We start from the raw sequence: 23,352 nt of genomic DNA, 5'->3' as shown, positions 1-23,352 counted from the left end.
TGTGGTGCCCCACTGGCACAGTCAGAGCATGCAATTCCTGATCTCGAAGATTGAACAATAGTTAAAAGTATTTCTGGTTTATATTTTAATGCAATTGTCTGTATTTAGCTTGGGACACAAGTCAGTCTTGTGTCTCTTAGCTGTGACCAAACTCCAGTTTATTCTTATTTTTTCTTACCAAGAGATTTGGCTACGTTTCAGTCTTACATTTACTGGTTTTCAATAGTAGTGACAGATGTTAATCTCATCACTTTATTATATTATATCCAATTTAGTTTTGATACATATTGTTTTCATTGTTCAGAAATCTTGCATTTATAGTAGGTGGGCTAAGGACCAGGTAAATGCATTATAGGATTTTCTTTCTGTTAGACCATAAAGCAAGGAAAGAGAGCAGAATCATAGGCATTTAGAGCTGCTAGTGATAGCTGCTAGCGAAGCACCTGGGTGCTTACTTCTGATTTAAGCATTTCACATATATTAATTAAATCCTCACAACAACCTTATAGGATAGGTGCTTTCATTACCTCTTTTTTTTTTTTTTTTTTTTTTTTTTTTTTACAATTCAACTGAATATTAGCATAGATTTAAGTGTCTTGCCCCAAATAATAGAGCTAGTAAGTCACAGATAAGGGATTGAAACCCAGCAGTCTAGGTTCAATATCCGTGTTCTTAACCCATTCTACTAATATTCAAAGAAGTTATGGCTTTCTCAAGGTCACTAGCTACTTAAAACAATGGAACTGGAAAACAAGTAATATGTACTATAATAAGGGCTTCTTTTTTTCCTTCTTTCTAAATTTTAATGAACTAAAGCAGGGTCTATATCAGTAGTATTTTAAAAAAAATTTTAATATGACAGAAGAGTTTTTCTTTCTAACTAGATTTTCTTAAGCATAAGAAATTTCCCTTCACACATACTTTAATTTTAAACTTGAGTTGTTTTGTTTTTACATAATATTCATATAACAGCATGATTTGGAAGCAGAAAAAAGGTAATTGCTTTGCAAGTAGCTAAGGATAGCATGAAATTAGATAAATTGAGGAAGATATTTTTTAATTTCAAGTTCAGAGGAAATTTAGAATAGTAAAAGATAATATAAATGTTCAAGATGGCAAAGACAAAAATGATAAAGATAATATAAGAGGTTCATGTTTTAAAAGACATAGTAAAAGAATAAAGCATGAGGAAAATCATTTAGTAAAAAGGTTATATTTAGGGGCAGCTGGGTGGCTCAGTTAGTTAAGCAGCTGACTCTTGATTTCAGCTCAGGTCATGATCTCATAGTTCCTGGGTTCAAGCCCCACATCGGGCTCTGCGCTGACAGTGTGGAGCCTGCTTGTGACTCTCTCCCTCTGTCTCTCTCTGTCTCTGTCTCTCTCTCTCTCAAAATAAATAAATAAACTTTAAAAAGTTTACATTTAATGTATCATAATTACAACTTTATAATTTCTTTTCTGAATAACAGTAGAAGGCATCTTAAATAAGATGGTTACAGGTCAGTAATAGTAGTAAAGTGTGGGATATAGGACATGAACTAAGATGGTGATGAACTAAGATACCATCAAGAAGACAGTCTGAGATGGCAACTCAAAGTCTGAACTAATTGGTAAAGTGGTAAAGTGCTAGGTAAGTAGTGGTACTTGATATAGTAAATATAAGACAGGGAGCAAGCAGACTGGCTAGGGAAATTGAGTTAAGATTTTAGCATGAAGTTTCAGATACCTATGGCATATAATTTTATTATAGTATTTGCCCATCTTGGCTCTTTTCTGTTCTCCAAGCACAGATAATCCAACTGACAACTTGATATCTCCAATTAGATGTCTGTTAGGGCATCTTAAACTTCACATTTCTTATATTTAAAATTTAGTTTTTCCAGTTGCTCAGGTGGGAAACCTTTGATTCATACTTGACTTTTCTTTGTTTCCTACATCCACACTAACAACAAATTGTGTTGGTGTACCTTGAAGAATCCAGAATCTAACCCCTTTACTAACCTTCACTGCTACCACCCTGGTTTAAACTCTGTCATCTCTTGACAGAATTATTGCAGTATCCTCCAATTTAATACCTCAGTTTCTTCTCTTAGCTTTTCAGCTTAAGTGATCCTCTAAAATTAAGTCAGATTATATCATTCTGCTCTTTGTTCTCATTACTTTGTAGACATCCTGGCCTTCTAAACAGAAGAATGTTCCAATCGGGCTTCTGTGTCGAGCCTACTAGGACTTCCCTCAGTCTGGAATGTCGCCCAAATTATATAGTGTACCTATCAACTCTATTTTTGGTGTAATGTCACCTTATCAAAGAGACTGTTCTTTACCAAACCTTATAAAATAACAGCTTTTTCTCATGACCCTCTGTCCCTTTACTGTGCTTTATTTTTCTTCACATATGTATATCTCCTTCAGTATAATGAGTTCACTTCTATAACCAGTGAATCTTATAAAAGCACCTGACATCTAGTAGGCAATCAGTGCATTTTGAATGGGTGGGTGAATGGATAAAGGGGTCAATGAAAGAAAAAAGTCCTGACTAGACAGTTGGATACATGGATATGAATTACAGGAGAGTTCTTAGCTAAGGAGGTGTGTGGGTGTGGGGTGTGTGTGAGATTGTTTTTACTCATTTATTCATTATTTAGTTAGTATACATTTACTGACCCCTTTTAATTTGTGTTAGGTGCCCATCTAGACAGTGAGAATACAAAATTAAAAAAATAGTATTTTTACCTTTAATAAGTTTATAGACTTCTGGAGCAAGACATACTATAAACACATTTTGGTATGTGCTGTTTATTAGCCGGCAGTTGAAGCTATGAGACAACATGAGATAATTTAGGAATTTCAAGATTATCTTTTCTATTTTATTTTTTTTGTCAGGATTTTGAGCTTTTTTAAAGCTAAGAAAGAAGTAGAGTGTCCTATTCCTTTTTGAATTCTTCCCATCTCAACCTAACTTCATGCTTAATAAATGCTTTTGAATGAATGAACATCTATATAACTTAGTAAAATTATAATGCTGATACTAATAGTGAAAATGAACTGTGCTGGAAAAGGAAAGAGTTTTTATAAAGAATCTGTTTCAAAGTTTGGTAAATTTTAGGTAAAAACAGGACCACCAAGTTGAAGTGTTCAGTCAACATTTGTACCTAGTAGGGTAGAGTTTAGAGAACTGGTCAAAGCAGATAGATCGGAATTTAAGGCTTAATTGTGTATGGGTTTTTTCTTAATTTCTTAAAACTAAAGGATGATATACCTAAGGAAATAATCAATTTTTTTTTTAAAAAGGATTTGTTGGTAAAAGGAAAGCCAAAATAATATTTGTGGGGCAAAAAGTAAATAATCAGTAGAGAAGGCTAATAAAATATCTACAGCTTTCCCACATTTCTTTATTTAACTAGCTTGTTAATTAGCAGCCTATTTTTGAAAAAATATACTTTCACTTTTAATTTTTATTTAAAACTTGAAATGTTTCGGGTAATTTTATTTCCCACAAAGGAAGAACATTCTATAAAGAAAAAAATAAAAGCAATTTTTATTTTATCAGGGGTTGATATAGAAGCAGCACGAAAGGAAGAAGAACGGATAATGCTTAGAGATGCAAGACAATGGCTAAATAGTGGTCAAATAAATGATGTCCGGCATGCAAAATCTGGAGGTACGGCACTTCACGTTGCAGCTGCGAAAGGCTATACAGAAGTTTTAAAGTAAGTATTGTTTTTCACAGTCCTATTTCTACTTTATTTTCCTTATTTCATTGTTCCTTTTCTTAAGATACCTGCAGACATTATTTTGAAACAGTTTATAAAAGTTATTTAATGTCTGTTTACAGGAAAAAGAGAAAACTACCTTGAACATTATTGTTTTGTTTCTAAAGCCCTTTCTTTTCTCTTGAATTTTGATTATTCTACTGTTTTTTTCTTTGGTTGTAATTTCCCAATAAGTTAAAGCATCAGGCAACCATTATGTGTTAACTTCTGAGCTGATAAATTACTACAGAGTCATTTTGAGGTTCCCAGAGTGGCTAACTCTGGTTACTGAGACTAAGAACAGTGTTATGTTATAAACATATCAAATTCACAAAGTTTGATTCCTGGTGACTATTTACATGTAATTTATCTAAAATGCAGTTTTCTTTTTACTGCGTAACACTGGGGCTCAGAGTGCTTTTAGCATAATATTAAATATCAAGACCTAAGCAACTGAGATTTTACAGGGCTATATACTGGTCAGCAAATTTCATTGAAACAAAACTCCTTTATGTCACAATAAATTTTTTTGTTTTCCTTTTTTTACTTCTGCAATGCAAAGGTGTTATCAGCTATATGAAAAAAATAATGCTGTGTGTAACTTTTATTAGATATATGTGAAAGGAAGTAAGACTAGCCCTCGGCAAAATCTTCTACACCCTTTATATTATGTTTGACAAGAGTTTCTAATATCAGTCTATTCTTATTCCCCCTGCTCAGTAAAAACAATGAAGTGTAAGTGGGTCAGCTATTCCCAAGTTCCTCCTTTTTTCAATCCCTACCGACTTCAATAACTGAAGCCTTCTAGAATAGTGAAGTTAACTTTTAATTACTTTTCTTGTCCCCCTGTGTATTTCTCTCTAATCCAAAACGTAGCAAACTTTCAGACCCCAATAGCAGGTCATGAATGAACCTTAGTGACTTGACAACAGCATTTTTTAAAGGAAAAATTGAAAACATTAAGAATATTACAAATAGTAAAGGTAATACTTTTTAAGTAGTAGATTGCACCGTAAAATAGTTTTCTAGACAGCTCTAAGGGGTCTTTGTAATTAGGTTATCTAGGCTCTTAAAATTCTTTGTGAAGACTCTCAATGTGGATTGGGATATATTTTCAACTCCTCAAATTAGTACATAAGACCATTAGTCATCCTCTTTTAAGCTAAGCTGCTACCATTGCTCCTCAGGCATGCATTATCCAACTATATATATCTAATTGAAGTTCTGTCATGATGTCTTAATGCCTACTTTGTTTCTGTTTAGATACCTTCATTCACCATCTCTTCAACTTGGAGGCAAATTCCATTCGATCCTTTGACTAAGTTCAAGGCTCTTAAGCCTATGAAAAAAAAAACTCAACCTTATTCATAATAGGTGCAGTTGAAGCTACAATGAATTACTACCACTTTTCATATATCATATTGGCAAAGATTAAAATGTTTGGCACACTGTTGGCAAGGTTGGGGAAAAGGCACTCTGACATTACTGGTGAAAGTATGACAGTTGAGCAGATTTTATCAAAGTATCAGTTATTCTTTGGCTTAACAGTTAGCTCTACCTCTAGAATTTTTTTTTTTTACAGATATTCTCACAGGAAATAAGGTATGTGCTAATAGCATTGTTTATACTAGGAGTAGGAGAATGTTGACTAAATTGTGATACATCCTTTGACTGGAATACTCCTGTACCAATTAAAACACTAATAGGTAGTGTTATTGTTTTAAATTTTAGGGGCAACCGCTGGCTCAGTCAGTGGAGTATGGGAGTATTGGTCTCAGAGTGGAGGGTTTGGGCCCCATGTTGGGTGTAGAGATTACTTAAAGATAAAATCTCTTTTTTTTAATGTTTATTTTGAGAGAGAGAGAAAGAGCGCATGTGTGCACGTGTGTGCGCGTGCACACATGAGCAGGGGAAGGGCAGAGAGAGAGAGAGAGAGAGAGAGAGAGAGAATCCCAAGCAGATTCCATGCTGTCAGCACAGAGCCTGGTGTGGGGCTCGATCCCATAAACAGTGAGATCATGACCTGAACTGAAATCAAGAGTCAGATGATTAATTGACTGAGCCACACAGGCACCCCTTAAAGATAAAATCTTTAAGAAAAAATATTTTTTTGTTATTTGCTGATATATACATAAAATCTCTCTGTAAGGATCCAATCAAAATTAGTAATATGGTTATCTAAGGGGGGAAAACCTGTTGAACTGTTGGGCTAAAGGTCAGCAGTAGGAGTGACTTCCCTATGTAGCCATTTAGTCTTTTTTATTTTTGAACTTTCTAAATATATTACTTAAAAAAATAAGTAAAAATATGTATATGACATGAGAAATAAATAGAAGATACTGGTTTCAAATGTAACCCTACCCATCACCCCCTCCCGCTCCCCCACAAATACATAACCCCTTGCAAATGATTTTGATACTTTTCAGTTCTGTACTGCCATTACATCTTCATCACAGAACCTGTCTTTGAGGGTTGATTATTGTTTTACTTGACTTTCATCCTCCACTAGAATCTCCTTGAATATAATAAGTACAGTCTTATTTTTTTGAGTTTTATGTGGCCTGGCATATACAGAGAGCCATATGTTTATGGGGAATAAAATGTAACTACCTTTCTGTCTTCCCTTTCCACATAGACTTCCAAATACTTCTAATTTTTATGTTTCTCAGAATATTTAACATTATTATAGTTTCTGTTTTCTAATGGGAGATTATTTTCATTATCTTCCAGTATTCTGTCTCTATTAATAAAGTTTCTAATAATATATATGTTAATGGAGTTTTTTAACTTAAATCTCTAGACTTATATCTGTTAGCTTTGTTCTTTAAAAAAAATTTTTTTTAATGTTTATTTATTTTTGGGAGACAGACAGAATGGAGGAGGGGCAGAGAAAGAGGGAGAAACAGAATCTGAAGCAGGCTCCAGGCTCTGAGCCTGTCAGCACAGAGCCCAATGCGGGGCTCAAACCCACAAAGCACGGGATCATGACCTGGGCCGAAGTCAGATGCTCAACTGACTGAGCCACCCAGGCGCCCCAGTTAGCTCGTTCTTTAGATTGGTGGCTCTTAAATATTGGTCTGCAGGCAGATGACACAGGACTTACTAAAAATATAGGTTGACAGGGCCCATCTCCCAATATGCTGCTTAATTGCATAGGATTGGGTGGAGCTGGGGAATCTTTTTTTAACAAGCTCTTCAGATGGTTTTGTTTTAGAATCAGAATTAGAAACAGCTGCATTAAATATTCTGAGGAAATAGGGTATCAATTCTTGAAATATAAATAAATGAAGGGTTATGTATTAGCTATCACTGCCACCTCTCGTAGGTAAAAAGAAGCCCTTCTCAAGCTCAACTTCTTGGAGAGTAAGTGATTTCATGAGTTATAAAGTATTTACTGTTCTTCTTTGTGCGTGTGAGACTGTGCTGTGTGCAATTTATAGACCCAATTTTTGTTCTCTGAGCTTAATTTCTAGATAAAATAAAGGTCGATGTGAATATACAGCTAGGAGGGCATACTAACAATTTATAAAAGTCTTTGCATTGTATTAAAATGTATTCCTCTTTTCTAGCTTTGTTGACAGAATATCTGCTTTTTACTGCTGCAGAAAAGTAGACTCAATCCCTTGGAATATTTGTTTTGCTTTGTTTTGTTCCTTGTTCTTTTTAATGTGTATTTATTTAGTTTGAGAGAAAGAGAGTACAAGTGGGGAGAGGGGTAGAGAGAGAGAGACAGAGAGAGAGACAGAGAGAGAAAATCCCAAATAGTCTCCATGCTGTCAGTGCAGAGCCTGACTTGGGGCTGGATCTCCTGAACCATGAGATCATTACCTGAGCCGAAATTGAGAATTGGACCCTTAACTGACTGAGCCGCCCCGCTGCCTCTGCTTTGTGTTGTTCCTAGCAGACTGTCAGTTTCCTATGAAAATTACCCATGGTAGGTAGGTTAAGTTTGTGAAAGCTTTCACAAACTAGTTCCTCAACTGCAAGACCACAGAAAAACTTCAAAAGAAATTTATTTGATCCCAGTATATATTTAGAACACATTTAGCCTGGGGTAATATATTATATGGACACCTGAAGACATTCACTGCAATAAATTAGTTTAATATACAAATTGATCCAGGGGTTTTTGAGTTCACATTGAAAAATTATTGGCTTTCCTGTGAAAATTTCAATTACAATTCATATTAACAAGAATTAATCAGTGTCCCACCAAACCATTACACTTATTAGGAATTAGTTAAAGCTGAATGCATTATTATGGCAGTAATTCAAGATCCTCTTTACCAGTGTTTTCTGAGAATTCTTTTCTTTTCTCCTAGTTAATTCATTGAAGGGAAAGGAGATGGGAACTAGGAAAAGAAATATATCACAGATTTTTGTTAGCTTGCATGGTATAAAGCTGTTGATTATGTTTGCTCACATTTAGATTTTTTTAATGATTATCTAATTCACTATAATTTCTTTAGGCTTCTAATACAGGCAGGCTATGATGTTAATATTAAAGATTATGATGGCTGGACACCTCTTCATGCTGCTGCTCACTGGGGTAAAGAAGAAGCATGTCGAATTTTAGTGGACAATCTGTGTGATATGGAGATGGTCAACAAAGTGGTAGGCCTTTTAAATATATTTTAAATATTTAACTTTTAGAAATAAGTGTTTTAGAAGTCTCAAAAATATTGCAATGTAAATTTTATAATTAAGTTTTATGAACCATACAAAACAACATTTTATCAGCTGTTTATTGGTTTTTATTATTAATTATTTCTCAGCTACCTACAAGGTGGTTTGACCTTGTTCCTCAAAGAAAGAAGTATTACTCTTTGAGTAATCCTATTACCATATGCAATAGAGTAGATTTGGGTACTTCAGAATTCATAAATTAAGAAAATTTTGCTTTTCTCTGTGAATGTTTTCTCCCATCACTATGGGTTAGAACACATACAGAAGTATATTTCTATTTCTTTTTAGCTGGTGGTCTTGACAGCTTGCTTACAGTAGCTTTTTAAATGGCTCGGACAGTGAGGTCTTAAAGCAGGTGAGAATATAGAAAAACCATAAAGTTTTATTCCAGATAAAATTATTGAGATGTAACATGTAGTCTCCTAGTTTTGCAGGTGAGAAAACAGTTTATGAGGTAGAAGATTCACTTAATATCACCCAATTAGGTAGAGGGAAGGAAGGAGTGAATATCACATAAGTGTTTTTTACAAATCATGAACAGATTCAGGTTGTCAGATTCCTTACTAGATTAGGGTTTGGTTTTTTTTCTGTACTCCCTTCCAAGCACTGTCAGTTACCAGTGTCACCAGTATTCCTACTAGTTTTCCTCCTATTCGTATTCATGATTCTTATATACCAACAGTTGCAGAGCTCAAGACATTTCCTCTAGTGAGCTTGATTACCTTTAGCTTCCATAGAATATCCTTTATATATTGCATTTTATGGGATAATGTGGTAGATTACTTAGCAGAGGTTCCTAAAACGATCGCCTCTTTATTCAGATGGTGCCATCTGATTCTATTGTGTCCATTAATATAAGTGCTGGTGCTGATTACATTCTGATAACAGCAGTTTCTACTTGGGAATCTGCAAAGGGAAGAGAGCAAAAATGATAACCATATGCCCAAGATTTCCCCATGGCTAAGTGTTTGGAAGTTGAGGTAGTTAGTGCAAATTCATGTTCTAGTTGCTGACATAAAGTGATAAAGAAGCCCTCTGAACTCCTTTCATATATATGTACTTATATATGTATTTTATATATGTATTTAGATATGTGCTTTCCATATATGTATTTATAAATGTATTTTTCATATATGTACTTATATGTGCTTATAAATGTATTTTCATATATGTACCTGTAAATGTATTTTAAGTAAGAAATGTACAGGCAAGAAAGTCATAGGAAGTGGTGAAAATCTTCAGGGAAGTCAAGAGAAAAAATGTTTGAGAGTTTAAGTATAGGTTTGCTTTTATACATAAGTATAAAAGTCTTCTATCTAAATTTTTAGTCAAAACTTTGATAATTTGCCCTTTTTTATTTATAACAGTTTTCCGTTTTGTTATCAGCATTAGAAGACAAGTAAATGTTGATACTATTTAATTTTAAGTATAAAAGGCCAGCTAATTTTAGTTTGACAATTCATATTTCCTCTCCTTCCATGTAGAAATTCCCCCAGCAGTTGGGATTTTTCTGAAGAAATTAGTAAATATCTCTTATCTTCTAATCTCTTTTCTGCATTCCTGTCTCTCTCCCAAACAGTGTCTCTTAAAGGCCACTTGTCCACTGACATGGGCAGTGCTGATAATTGGTTCATTCATTGATAGTGGCCTCCAGATAAGGACCAGAAGAGAGAAGCTTATTAATGGAAAGGTTTTCTGAGAACATTGTATCATTTTCTAGTTTAAATATGTTATTTTTTGGTAGTGATACATAGAAAATATATATAGTATGTATGAAAAAAGTTATTTTATCTTGCATCTGTTCTATAAGTGTCTAATTCCTGTGCCCTCAGTTTATCATAATTATGCTCTAGGAGAAAGACTGCATATAAATCATTTTGCTTTATCTCTTTTTGTTTCTGTGTTACTATAGTAACAATTTCTTTTTTTTCTTTAAGTTTTTTTTTTTTTTTAATTTATTTATGAGAGGAAGAAAGAGCACAGGTGGGGGAGGGTCACAGAGGGGGGGTACAGAGGATCGGAAGCAGGCTCCATGCAGGCAGCAGAGAGCCCGACATGGCGCTTAACTCACAAACCATGAGATCCTGACCTGAGCCAAAGGCAGACGCTTAACCAACTGAGCAATCCAGGCGCCCCAGTATGATAGCACTTTCATCCTGGATTTTAATGTATTATCCCCTTATTTCATCTTTTCAGTGTATCTTTATATGATCTTAAAAGAATTAATGCCTCATAATTTCTTAGAGTTTTATAATTTTAAACTTGTTTTCACATATATTATTATCTAATGCTATCCTTTTAAACAACCCTATAAAGTTATCTGAGTTATGCAGATTTGAGAACATGATCAGAGAAGTTGAGTATTTTCCTAAAGCCCTAATAATTAAGTGTAATTAAGAATAATTTACCTGCTGTGTTTCTCTGCAGTTTTTACTTAGTTTTTTTATTTCTCATGCTTTATTTTTCCAGATACTAACTCAAGAGTTGTAAAAACAGGATTTTAAAATTTTTATCAAAATTGGATTTTTCTTTTAAAATATCAAGCTTTTAAAGACTTCTTTTGATAGTGAGGAGCTACCTAATATATACAGCATTTTAAAGACCTGTATGCCATAAGTATACCCAAATGTAAGCTTTTTGTGGGGTGGGAAGGGAGATTATATTCTACAGTAATGGAAGGTATTTTTACAAGACTTAATTTTTTTAATTTTAATTTTATAATTTTGCCTGTGTGAGTTAGGCTCTCTCTGTTATCACTGGCTACATTTTTAAAACTATGTCATATTTCATGTTTAATCAAAATTAGTCTTTATTGTGTAATCCTGCTTAAATGAATTTATCTTGTCATTTGATACCTTTTTCAGTACTTATAGATTGAAGATTTTTAGTAGATTTCTTAAAATGATATCAGAGAAATGTAAATATATTTTTACAACTAAACTTTAGAGTTTAGATGAATTCTTTACTAATAGGAAATAAAATTTTGGTAAATGTGTAATGTAGAAAATGCAACAAATCAAGGCACCTGGGTGGCTCAATTTGGCTCAGGTCATGATCTCGTGGTTTGAGTCCAGCATCGGGCTCTGTGCTGACAGCTCAGAGCCTGGAGCCCACTCCAGATTCTGTGTCTCCCTCTCTTTCTCTGCTCCTCCCCTACTCACACACACTTCTCTCTCTTTCTCTTTTTCTCTCTCTCAAAAAAAGAAACATTAAAAAACTTTAAAAAAATGCAACAAACCATATAGAAAATTTGAAAGTCTTTCTACATAAAAGTGGGAGACATGTTCTTAAATAGAGAGTTTGGTCTGGTTTCTTTAACTTATTTGTAAAGACATTTCCTCTCATTTTAACTCATAAATTATGTGACTTTAAATATAAAGATTTTAAATATACAGACTTTAAATATAAAGATTTTTCTTTTGCTTCCTTAAAGTTTTAAAATAATTATTTTACTAGAATGTACCCAAATATTGTCCCTTTTGAAATATTAACTAAGATGTTTTTCTAATTGGAATTTTCTCTTTATGCAATCTTACAATGATTTGTAGACAGTTTTTTTTTTTTTTTTTGATAGCTGTCATTATAAAGATTTAAATGAATAACAAAACTGCTTCTGCTGTTAATGGGCACAAGGATATTTTTCCCCTGAGTTTATCTGAGCTTATTCTTATTTTCTGTAAAGACAATGGAGCAGTAGAGACTGAGATTCTGTTCCCACTTTCCCTTCATTACCTGCGTGAGCTTGAGCACATACCATATACTCACAGTCTAGGTTTCCTCATCTGTACAGTCGGAGCCATAAAGCTCGTCCTGACTACTTCACTGATTGTTGTGAAAATGAAGAGAGATCACACTTGCAGAAGTAATTCAGTTAGAATAAGTGAGGAAAGAATGAAGAGTCCTGAAAATTAGACTTAGACAGTGGCTCTAGTGTGACTCTGGTAATTTACAGATGTATTACAAACTGATTTATTAAGTAGTAGTTTTTTTTTAAGATTGTTTTCTTGATTGAGTCTTACTTTTTCATACGTCATCATTGTGCTGTCTTCAGTTGCTTCTTGGTTACTTTGAGTGATTCTGCTTATGTGTGCTACTGTTAGTTAGCACCCCATTAATGAAGCATAGATCCAGGTCATGTTTATAACTTTACAATTGGATAGCTTCATAACTGTCCTATATATTATTTAATGAGCATGGTTAAGTTGAGGGGTGTGCTTTTCTGAAATTAGAAACTTTTCTCTGTTTATAGCCTGCATTTTACTCCAGTTTTTATTCTCTATCAGCTGCTGTTTGCAAAGTAGACTCATTTATCAAGGGAGAAAGTGAAAAGAAAGGTTAGTAAGGTGATCCAATTTCTTATTCTTGTAAAGGAAAATTCCTCAGTTACTAAAATAACCCCATTGCATTTAACTGCTGCTAAAATTTAATTGCAATTCAAAAAAATTTTTAAGGTGCAGTATTTCATTCATGAGAAGGATTGATAAATACTTAAAACGATACTTAAAAAGAAGCCACTGTGTTATTTTCACCCAACATGATCTTGAAAACAATTTGCTTAACAAGCATAGCATGTGTAACATTGTAGAACTATGTAGAACAAAGAAACTGTGATATAGCAAAATGGATTAACCGTGTCTGTATTTCATATCTAAAGGGCACCTTCAAAATTTGAGCCACTTTGTTTCAGAGCCACTTATTCTTCAGGACTTTAATTCTTACATTTAATACTCAAGGTTGAAAGTGGGGGAGTGGGGGAAGATTTATTAAAGCTAAATCTGTCTCCTGGACTGAGTGGGGAAAGGCTAGATTGCCTCTTAAATTCCTGCTGGGAAGACTTTGCAACAAGAAAAGGCAGATATACAAGTGTTTTTGAACCCTGTAAATTTTAAATACATATATTGCTGTATCTTGATAAAGTAGCATTTCATGTACTTTTATGACATACTTCATAGACCGTATTTTTTATTTTATAAACAGATAATGAAAACCAGCTCAGATATTAGGTAGCTTAATACTTCATTTTATAGTGCCAGAAAATGTAATTCCTATCCAAGTAGATGGCAACATCATAATGTTGTTACAGAATTGAAGGTTGTACGTTTGTTTTTTAATGGAAGAGTTTATGTAATCTTAGAACTTATTATCTACCAATCTGGTTTTGTTGTAGCTGTGAGACCCCTGATATGAAAGAAATTTCAGTTGCCTTTCAGAATGATATATTTTCTAGTTGAAAAAAAAAGTTGAATTTTCTTCTGAGAAAGGATCATATATTGGCCAACATATAAAGTAGAATGTATTCTAAATAATGAACTTTTTTTGACATTCTAGAAACTTATCCCATTCAGTTATTATTAAAAGGACAAATGTAGTCAACTGGAGAAAACCTTACTATGTTTGGTCAACAGCTCTTTGAAATTTTCTTTTCCACAGTGAATAAAAATAGATTGACATATGTTCATCTGAACTAATTTTGAAACCAAGTCATACCTGTGGCTGGCTGGACTTTAAGCAGTTTAGAAATATATATATATTTTGTTACTGTAGCAAGACTTTATTTTTTATGGAGGTATCTAAAAGAAAAAAAGCCTCGAAGGGTTAAATGTGGAATTACCACATGCCCCAGTAATTTCACTTATAGCTCTATCCCCAAGAAAATGAAAACATATGTTCACTCAAAAATTTGTACACATATATTCATAGAAGTATTATTTGCTAAACAGCAGAAAGCAAAAGCAAATGTCTGTCAGCTGATGAATAGATTAGCAAATGTGGTATGCCATGCAATAGAATATTATTCAGCAATAAAAAGGACTGAAGTAGTAAGTACTACACGCAGCACATGGATGAAACTTGCAAACATACAATGTGAAAGAAGTCAGTCACAAATGATTTTTTGTGTGAGTCCATTAATATGAAATGTTCGGTACAGGCAAATCTGTAGTAACAGAATTAGTGATTGCCGTGGGCTGGAAGGCTGGGAGGAGGGATGAGAAAAGTAAGGAGGTCATTTCAGGATGATGAAAATATTCTAAAATTGATTATGGTGAAGGTTGTAACATTCTGTGAATGCTAAAAACAGTTGAATTTTACACTTTCAATGACTGTATGGTGAGTCATATCTCAATAAAGCTGTTACCAAAAGTAAGGGGTGGTGTATCAGCTGCTTTTCTCTCACAATGGGTTTCTCATACATCTCTGTTAAGTCGTATGCTGTTGTATTACTACATACATAACAAACTACATATGTAACAAATGTTTTCTAACTTTTGTGTATAATTATACAGAGTCAACCGGAGGTGTTTTATAGTTTGTTGACTTTTTACCATTACCAATCCTCTTTGTTTCCTACCTAGGGCCAGACAGCATTTGATGTAGCAGATGAAGATATTTTAGGATATTTGGAAGAGTTGCAAAAGAAACAAAATCTGGTATGTTTGATGAAGATCTAAATATTATCTCTATTAGTGAATTCTTCTAATTAGAATTCTTCTAAAGCCTTAACTTTCAGACAGTTAAAGTATTTTTGTGATGTTTTATGCTTTTGGTTTAAGTTAGTCCTGTCAATCAAACTAAATGACAGTGAAAAAGAGTAAAGGAATAGTGGTAGTGTTCAGTCTTTTGTATTGCTTATTCCCATTTCTCTTATCTCCCTTTCACAAAATGAATACTTCTGTAATGTATCTACTCAAGAATAACATGTTTTTGTAATTTCATAACAAAGTTTGCTTAGAAGAAAATCTCAGATTTCTAAAATAGCAGGCCCTAGATATTGAAGAAGTTATGTAAGTAGGAAACATTTTTAAGTAAAATATCATCAGGCATATTAAGTGGCTGATGGAGCCTGACTTTTTCAGTGATCTAACAGTTGGAGAGATCTAGAAAATTCAACTTTGTTCTTCACTTAGCTTTTTAACTATCTAGTCCTTTTTATTCTTTATCCGAGCTGCCTTCCCTCCCCTCCTTTTTTTTCAGTTAAAACTTAAATCTTTTATTTGTTTTGGGTTTGTTTCATGTTTGGAAAACTACTTTATTCTAAATTCTGTATTTTACTCATTAATACTATTTTAATACTATTCTTATTTTCCTTTGCATAACTTTTATAAAGCTCCATAGTGAAAAACGGGAGAAGAAATCTCCATTAATTGAATCAACAGCCAATATGGACAATAATCAGTCACAGAAGACCTTTAAAAAGTAAGTAAAATATTAAAGTCACTTTTGTTAATGTCATGAATGAATTGGCATCATGGCCATGAACGTGATTATTAGACTTTGTGGATCTGAGAAAAATTAACGTATTTGGCCTTTTGTGTTTATACTCATTTGAAAGCTATTTTCTTTGCACAGCAAAGAGACATTGATTATTGAGCCAGAGAAAAATGCATCCCGTATTGAATCTTTGGAACAAGAAAAAGTTGATGATGAAGAAGAAGGAAAGAAAGATGAGTCTAGCTGCTCTAGTGAAGAAGATGAGGAAGACGACTCAGAATCAGAAGCTGAAACAGGTAAAATTTGAAGCATAACTGGATTTTCTATGAATTTTGATGCACTGTAAAGTAAGGTAAGATCAGGCTTTAATTTTGTAGCTTTTCTGATTGACTTGCTACTTGTTCAGATACCTGAGAAGCCAGTAAATTACCTTTCAGGGAGTGTTAAAAACTTGAGTATGGTTGTGAATTTATTGTCTAATGACCTGGAGGCTCTTACTCGCCTCTATGTTTTGTTTTGTTTTGGTTTGGTTTTTTTGCTGACCTGTATTTTTAGATTTGAAGAAGGTGAAGATTTCCTTAGGATGGTGCAGGTAGGGTGTAAATGGGTTCCCAACAATTAACTAATGCTCCTGATACTTTTCTGAGGCCCAAAAGTCCAGAAAGCTGGTCCTGATATCTTCCCAAATATTCCCTAAACAAGAGTAAAGTTTTAGAAAGTTGAGGCTGAATCAAGATAGTTTCCTATGGGATGTGGGGAAATTTGCTTTGTTTAGAGAAATTTTAAAGATACAGGAAAGTATACCTTCATATTCCAACTACCAAGAATGAACAGCTGTTGACTGTTATATTTGCTTCAAATTTTTCTTTTAATAAAATTTAAAAAGTTACAGTTGTCTTTAACCAGGAGCCCTAATCTACTTCCCTTTCCTTTCTTTCCAAAGTCAGTCACTATCTTGAGTATTTTCATTTTATCTTCCAGTCTATTTTTACACACTGACACATTCAGAAGTAATTACCAGATGCTTTTACAATAATAAATAACTTACTCTGCATAATAAATAATGACTTACTCTGCATCAGCTAATCACTCAAATCTTCTGAGCACCATGAAATTCCAGTATTGCCGTATTTGAGTTGTATAACCTGCCGTTTTAACCTGTAAATTTATCACACACAAAATATTCCATTTCCATTAAGATGTTTTGATCAAAGAAAAAATTATCAGGCGCCTGGGTGGCTTAGTCGGTTAAGCGTCCAACTTCGGCTCAGGTCATCATCTTGCAGTTGGTGAGTTCGAGCCCCGCGTCAAGCTCTGTGCTTGCAGCTCAGAGCTTGGAACCTGCTTCAGAGTCTGTGTCTCCCCCTCTCTGCCCCTCCCATGCTCATGCTCTGTCTCTCAATAATAAATAAACGTTTAAAAAAAAAAACAAAACAGGAAGAATTATCATTATCAGGACCTAATGGTCATCATCGGTAAATACAAATTAAAGCCCTAAAATTTCTTGGGTTCCCTATATTTCCTCTAGACAAAACAACAGTTTTAGATCATTTTATTTTTACTCACTGAGCAAAATATTTCCTCTGAGAAAATGTGGGAAGCTAAAGTTTACTAAATAAACACATGTCAAAGAAGATACTGATTACCTTTTTCTCATTAAAAGCAAAATGTTGCAGGGCACCTGGGTGGCTCAGTCGGTTAAGCCGCTGACTTTGGCTCAGGTCATGATCTCCCAGTCTGTGGGTTCGAGCCCTGCATCCAGCTCTGTGCTGACAGCTCAAAGCCTGGAGCCTGCTTCAGATTCTGTGCCTCCCTCTCTCTCTGCACCTCCTCTGCTTGTGCTCTGTCTTTCTGTCTCTCCGTCTCTGTCTCTGTCTCTGTCTCTCTCTCTCTCTGAAAAAAATAAACACTAAAAAAATTAAAAAACAAAAAAACAAAATGTTGCTAAGCAGATAAAGGCCAGCTTTGTCGCCAGGTAGTGTGTTTGTCTTATTTATTTAGCTATTTTTAAAAAAAAAATTTTTTTTTAACGTTTTTATTTATTTTTGAGACAGAGACAGAGCATGAGCGGGGGAGGGGCAGAGAGAGAGGGAGACACAGAATGGGAAGCGGGCTCCAGGCTCTGAGCCATCAGCCCCAGAGCCCGACGCAGGGCTCGAACTCACAGACCGTGAGATCGTGACCTGAGCTGAAGTCGGACGCTTAACCGACTGAGCCACCCAGGAGCCCCTATTTAGTTATTTTTAATGTTTGTTTATTTTTGAGAGAGAGAGAGAGAGAGAGAGAGACAAAATGCAATCAGGGGAGGGGCAGAGAGAAAGGGAAATAACAGAATCTGAAGCAGGTTCCAAGTTGTCAGCACAGATCCTGACGTGGGGCTCAAAGTCACAAACTGAGAAATCATGACCTGAGCTGAAGTCAGACACTTAACCAACTGAGCCATACAGGTACTCCATTTGTTTGTTTTAAATTCCTTTTTTTTTTTTTTTTTTTTTTGAAACTTACTAATCCTACAGGAAAATTATTTTTTGGTAATACGCAAAGAGTTTTTTAGTTATATAAATGGCTAGATTCTATTCCCCAGGTATATAATTTTTAAATTTATTGCTGTCATATTGCTGGTCAGGTGAGTCAGCATATCTTTTGCCTTGGTGACAGTCTGGGTAAAATTGGAAACTAAAGCAACAGGTAATCACTGAGTATTATAATTCATTTTTATAACCTGCTAATTAAAATGTTTGTAATTATAAAAGCAAATTATATGAGAATGGGCATGCACAGTGTTTAAGAACACAGGCTGATTCATGAGTGTAATTGTATTTGTGGTTAACTTATTTGATCTTAGATTTCTCCATAAAAATAGGATAATAATACTTTATATGGATACTCTATAAGAGTGCTCCATAATAAATGCTAGCTTTGCATAATAATTTTATAAAATTCAACTCTACTAGTTTAAATATGATCAATATAAATGCTTAATACCATTTCAGTTAAATTTGTTCTGTTTCCCTTATTTTATGAAAACTAGGAAATGAAATGACATCATTGATATTTAAATTCACTCAGATATTTCACAAGTTTTAAAATTATTTTTATACGGTTAATCTACCCCCTTTGAGATCTGCTTTGGCACCCAGTGTAGTAAAATTCATCATTACAAAACTAAGTATATGTACATATGCACAAGAAAACTAGAACTAGCACGCAGATCTTTTAAGTAATGTGTGAGGTCTATTACTACTTACATAGTAGAATTCAAGAATCCAAGCATCTCACAGGAATTTCTGCGGTTTTGTTATCTAATACATTCTTAATTGGCCCCTTCTATACAATTTACTGTTCCGTGTTGGACATTGGGGAACTATTTAAAACAAACAAGTCTTCAGATTTAGGCCAGTCTTGCCATTAACAAGCATGTCTGACCTCTTTTGGTTGAAATTTTCTTTCTTGTAAAATAAGAATTAGACCAGATGATCCGGATAGTTCTTTAAACTGTACTATTTTGTAACTATAAATAGAACTAATTGCCATCAAATTGCATTGTATTCTGCATTTGGAGTTTAAGCATACCAATCACCCTCTGCTCAGTTTCTCACTGAATTAACTTTAAATATCCCTCTGAAGTATTGTACTATCATAATTTTGTTCTTCCTGTTGCTAGTGGTTGGTTGTGCCAGGAAAATTTGACTCTATCTCAAGAATTAATCCTTGTAAATGCTGTATGGTTTGCTCTGTCTCACTCTTTTAACATCAACAAGGTTTTATCATACTTTATTTGGCAAGCTTCAGAAAGCAGTCATTTCCCTGTAGAGCTACAGCTTGATTTGACAATTTCTAAACTATTTCTTTTTCTACTTTTTTGTAAGGTTATTTCCTTGGGAAACTATTTGATGTAAAATAACTATTGTGCTGAATTTTCTTTCATAAATTATTTACTGAGTTTGTTTTTTATGAGTGTTTTTTTCCTCATAAATCAGCTGAAATTAGGAACTCAACCAAAAGTTTAATTTCCTTCCAAATGATTTATAAATTTTAGAGGTAGTTGAGGGAATGAGGAGGGAAGCATATTTTTGCTTTCAGGTTGGTTTGTTTGTTTTCCTCTAGAACTTGACACTTTTATTCTTCAATGAAATCAAATTATAGAAGGACTTTAACAATATTAATAATGTTAAGTTGGATGGTGGGCACTTGAGGTTTGTTTCATTATTCTTAAACGAAGCCTAAATGTTTACATACATGTATATCCATTTTAACTTTCATGTGTAGATTTAACTAATCAGAAAGCAAATTTTTAAACCAAAAGAAAAAAGGAGAAAAAAATCATTGAATTTTTATCTTGTTTATTATTTATTCTTCCTACTAGACTGTAAGCTCTATGCAGTTAAGATACTTGGTTTTTTCATCAACTGATATATCCCCAGTACGTAGGACAGTAACTTAAGGACCCAGTACCTAGCACTTGAAATATGGAAACATTTAATAAATATTTGTTGAGTTACTCTCCAGTTAGGTGGACTGTTTTCCAGGATGATGGTCTAATAGATTATGCATGATTTGTACTTAACTATGCCGAATAGGCTTGGCTTCTGTTGAATAAAGAGGTATTGTTTAGCATTGAGAATAAAGTTTATGAGACTGAGTTTAGCTCATTCACTTTATTCGAAAAGCTAAGACTTTAGTGATTTTTAAATGTGTCACTTTGGTCTTGTCCTTTGGTATAGTTTGAGATATGATGCTTTTCACCCTATTAACCTCTTGTGGATATTTTCCTAGTCACAAATAGAATTGAATGAATCAGTGCAAATCAGAACTATTTAGTGAAAGTTTATACTTGCCCTAAAGATAAGAATATTTTAATATTGTCTACTTATAAAGTGTAACAGCATAAAATAATGATAAGGTAGAAAATTATTTTGGAAAAGTGACCTAAAGGAGGAAGAGAGGTATAATGAAAATGAGTATCTCTTAGGGTTTTAAAGTATGTACTATACTTCTTCCCAAAAGTGTAGAATACCACCTGTCTTCCCCCATTTTGAAACTAAAGAAATGCTTTAAAACTAGATACATGATTTTTGACCATTTGAAAAGTAAACCTTTCTGCCCCATTTATAAATTACTGTTAATTTATAGGTGAATTTTTCAAATACAGTCAGAATTTTTTCTAGCATCAGATTGATTTTCATTAAATTTTCAAAAATCTTTTTCTAAGTAATTCATTGTTAATTAGAAATTGTCTCAGTACATTGTGAAAAGAGATTTAAATCTTAATTCAGCTGATATTCTCATTTAAGTGTAGACTTTTTAGTGGTGAGCAGGCATGCTCCTTATGACACTTACGCATACTATTTGACAGGAAAATAAGCTGATTATTGACAAAAAGCAGTTTTTAAATTTCTTGGAATAAAGAGGAACTATGAGTTTTAAATAAGCAAGGTAAATTGTAGATGTATTAGAAAAATTGCATAGCTCTTGTAATCTTTTTACTTACACTTAATATTTTATGTACTTAATCTTTATACTTACACTGTATTCATGCATTCAACTTAAAATTTTTTTTTGTATTTTTATAGTGTTAAAAGTACAAAAGTCAGATTCCGTTTTTGCTTTTTATTCTTAGAAGCTTTGTTGTTTGTCATCATGTTCTGTTATGTATTTCAGCATACATATTGAGGCATTTCTAGGAACTCCTTGAAAAAATTCACTTGTTAAAAGGGATAAAAATGGTAAAAGACTTGAATTAACAAAACCTTAAGCAAAAATGAATATAAAATACTGTTTATCTAGACATTGAAGTAGTCCATACCAACTCTTGACTCCATGTTTTTTTGTGTTTTTGTGATAGATAAGACAAAACCTATGGCTTCTGTAACTAATGCCAATACATCTAGTACACAAGCAGCTCCTGTAGCTGTTACAACACCTGTGTCATCTGGTCAGGCCACACCTACGTCACCTATTAAAAAGGTAAGCCAAATTTTTGTCTGCTAAAAATACATCTATTCTGTTTAAGTACTAAAGCATTAAGACAATTCTTAAATTTGTATACTTTATTCCAAAAGTAAAGTTTAGAACAAGAATGTATTTTTCCTTTTTAATTTGACTAAGATTTTCTTTGAACCATATTACATTCTTTTTTTTTAATATAATTTTTAAAGTATTAGTTTGCATATAAAAACTAATGGCTTTGTATTTTTTATTTGTACTGAATTTTTGAGAAACATGGGTTTTGTATCCTTTATCCCTGTTGATAAGTAAAGGTACATTTTGTTAATTTCACATGTGTGTGAGTTAAGCACAAAAAGTACTACCACAAGTCAAGGACAGAGCTAGAATCTAGATTTTCCTTTTTGTTTAGTTTTGTTTTTATTTAAATTCAAGTTCGTTAACATTCAGTACAGTATTGGTTTCAGGAATAGAACCCAGTGATTCATCACTTCCGTATAACACCCCGTGTGCATACCAGCAAGTGCCCTCCTTAATGCCCATCATCGATTTAGCCCACCCCCCCCACACACACCTACCTCCCCTCCAGCAACCCTCAGTTTGTTCTTTGTAGTTAAGAGTTTCTTATGGTTTGCCTCCCTCTGTTTTTATCTTATTTTTCCTTCCCTTCCCCTTGTTCATCTGTTGTGTTTCTTTTTTTTTTTTTTTATGTTTATTCCTTTTCGAGAGAGCACAGCAGGGGAGGGACAGAGAGAGAGAGAGACATAGAATCTGAAGCAGGCTCCAGACTCTGAGCTATCAGCACAGAGCCCAATGTGGGGCTCAAACTCTCGAACCTCGAGATCATGCCCTGAGCCAAGTCAGATGCTCAACCAACTGAGCCACCCAGGTGCCCCTCATCTGTTGTGTTTCTTACATGGAATCTAGATTTTCTAACTCTACAAAGCACTAGATTTGTAAGTATGGTATGCCATTAAGAGCATGATCTCTGATGTCAGACAAAGCAGAGATCCACACCTGAACCCCTCTACCCCTTTATTAATTGTAAGGACCTTAAGCAAGTTACTGTCTCCTTATCTGTCAGGAGAAAGAAAGACAAAACAAAAACAAAAGAGTAAGTTAGCATTGTAAGTGTTGGTTGAGAGAGAGCCTGGCTAGTGACAAAGTACTCCCACAATGTTAGTTTCATTTCTTCCTCTTCTCCTTTATTCTGTTCTCCATGTGGGCTCTGTCCTTTTGCTTCCTTTTCTCCACCAAACAGTGCTTTCCAACTAGTTTGTTGATATTTTTAAAGATTTTGCTTTTCCCTGCTACTCCAGAACCTGTACTTCATTTGACCCAAATTAAAGATTACAGTTTTTGTTTTATTTTGTGGGGGTTTTTTTTGTTTTTGGTTTTTTTTACCACTGCTCTCTCTTTTTAAAGGTTTCTCCCCACCAACCCTTACTTGTCTTTAATGAGCGTATTCATTTCCCTCTCTGTTTACATACACACGCACACACATATGCACACACGTACACACACTTTTTTGTGGAAACATTTAAGAATTGAGTGCAATCAATATAACACTTTACCCCTAAATACTTGAATATGTATCTCCTAAATACAAAAGCATTATCCTTCATTCCCATACTAAAATGATCCTATTTAAGATATTTAACTTTGATATAATACTCTGATCTGTGATCGTTATATACAAACCATAGTGAAGATTTTTTCACTTGTCCTCCTACTAATGTTTTTCTGTTTGTTTTTTCTT

General features: G+C 33.8%; 1 protein-coding gene across 8 annotated transcripts in view; it reads left to right on the top strand.

Annotated features, from left to right (window-relative positions):
- Positions 1 to 23,352, top strand: part of PPP1R12A (protein phosphatase 1 regulatory subunit 12A) — a 160,717-nt gene that overhangs the window by 82,903 nt on the left and 54,462 nt on the right. For 7 of the 8 annotated variants that reach the window (XR_006204963.1, XM_042947242.1, XM_042947243.1 and 4 more), the window contains 6 exons: positions 3,551 to 3,710; positions 8,222 to 8,366; positions 14,792 to 14,866; positions 15,544 to 15,632; positions 15,786 to 15,943; positions 21,493 to 21,614. Coding sequence is in view for 7 of the 8 variants with exons in the window: in XM_042947242.1 (XP_042803176.1) it covers positions 3,551 to 3,710; positions 8,222 to 8,366; positions 14,792 to 14,866; positions 15,544 to 15,632; positions 15,786 to 15,943; positions 21,493 to 21,614 (749 nt within the window). In the remaining variant the exon portion in view is untranslated. Of the gene's footprint in view, positions 1 to 1,452; positions 1,631 to 3,550; positions 3,711 to 8,221; positions 8,367 to 14,791; positions 14,867 to 15,543; positions 15,633 to 15,785; positions 15,944 to 21,492; positions 21,615 to 23,352 lie in introns of those variants that run through there. The other variant, XM_042947245.1, reaches the window with a different exon arrangement.

The sequence above is a fragment of the Panthera leo genome, chromosome B4, assembly GCF_018350215.1.
Source record: "Panthera leo isolate Ple1 chromosome B4, P.leo_Ple1_pat1.1, whole genome shotgun sequence".
Lineage (NCBI taxonomy): Eukaryota > Metazoa > Chordata > Mammalia > Carnivora > Felidae > Panthera > Panthera leo.
This window is presented reverse-complemented; position numbering and strand designations above follow the sequence as displayed.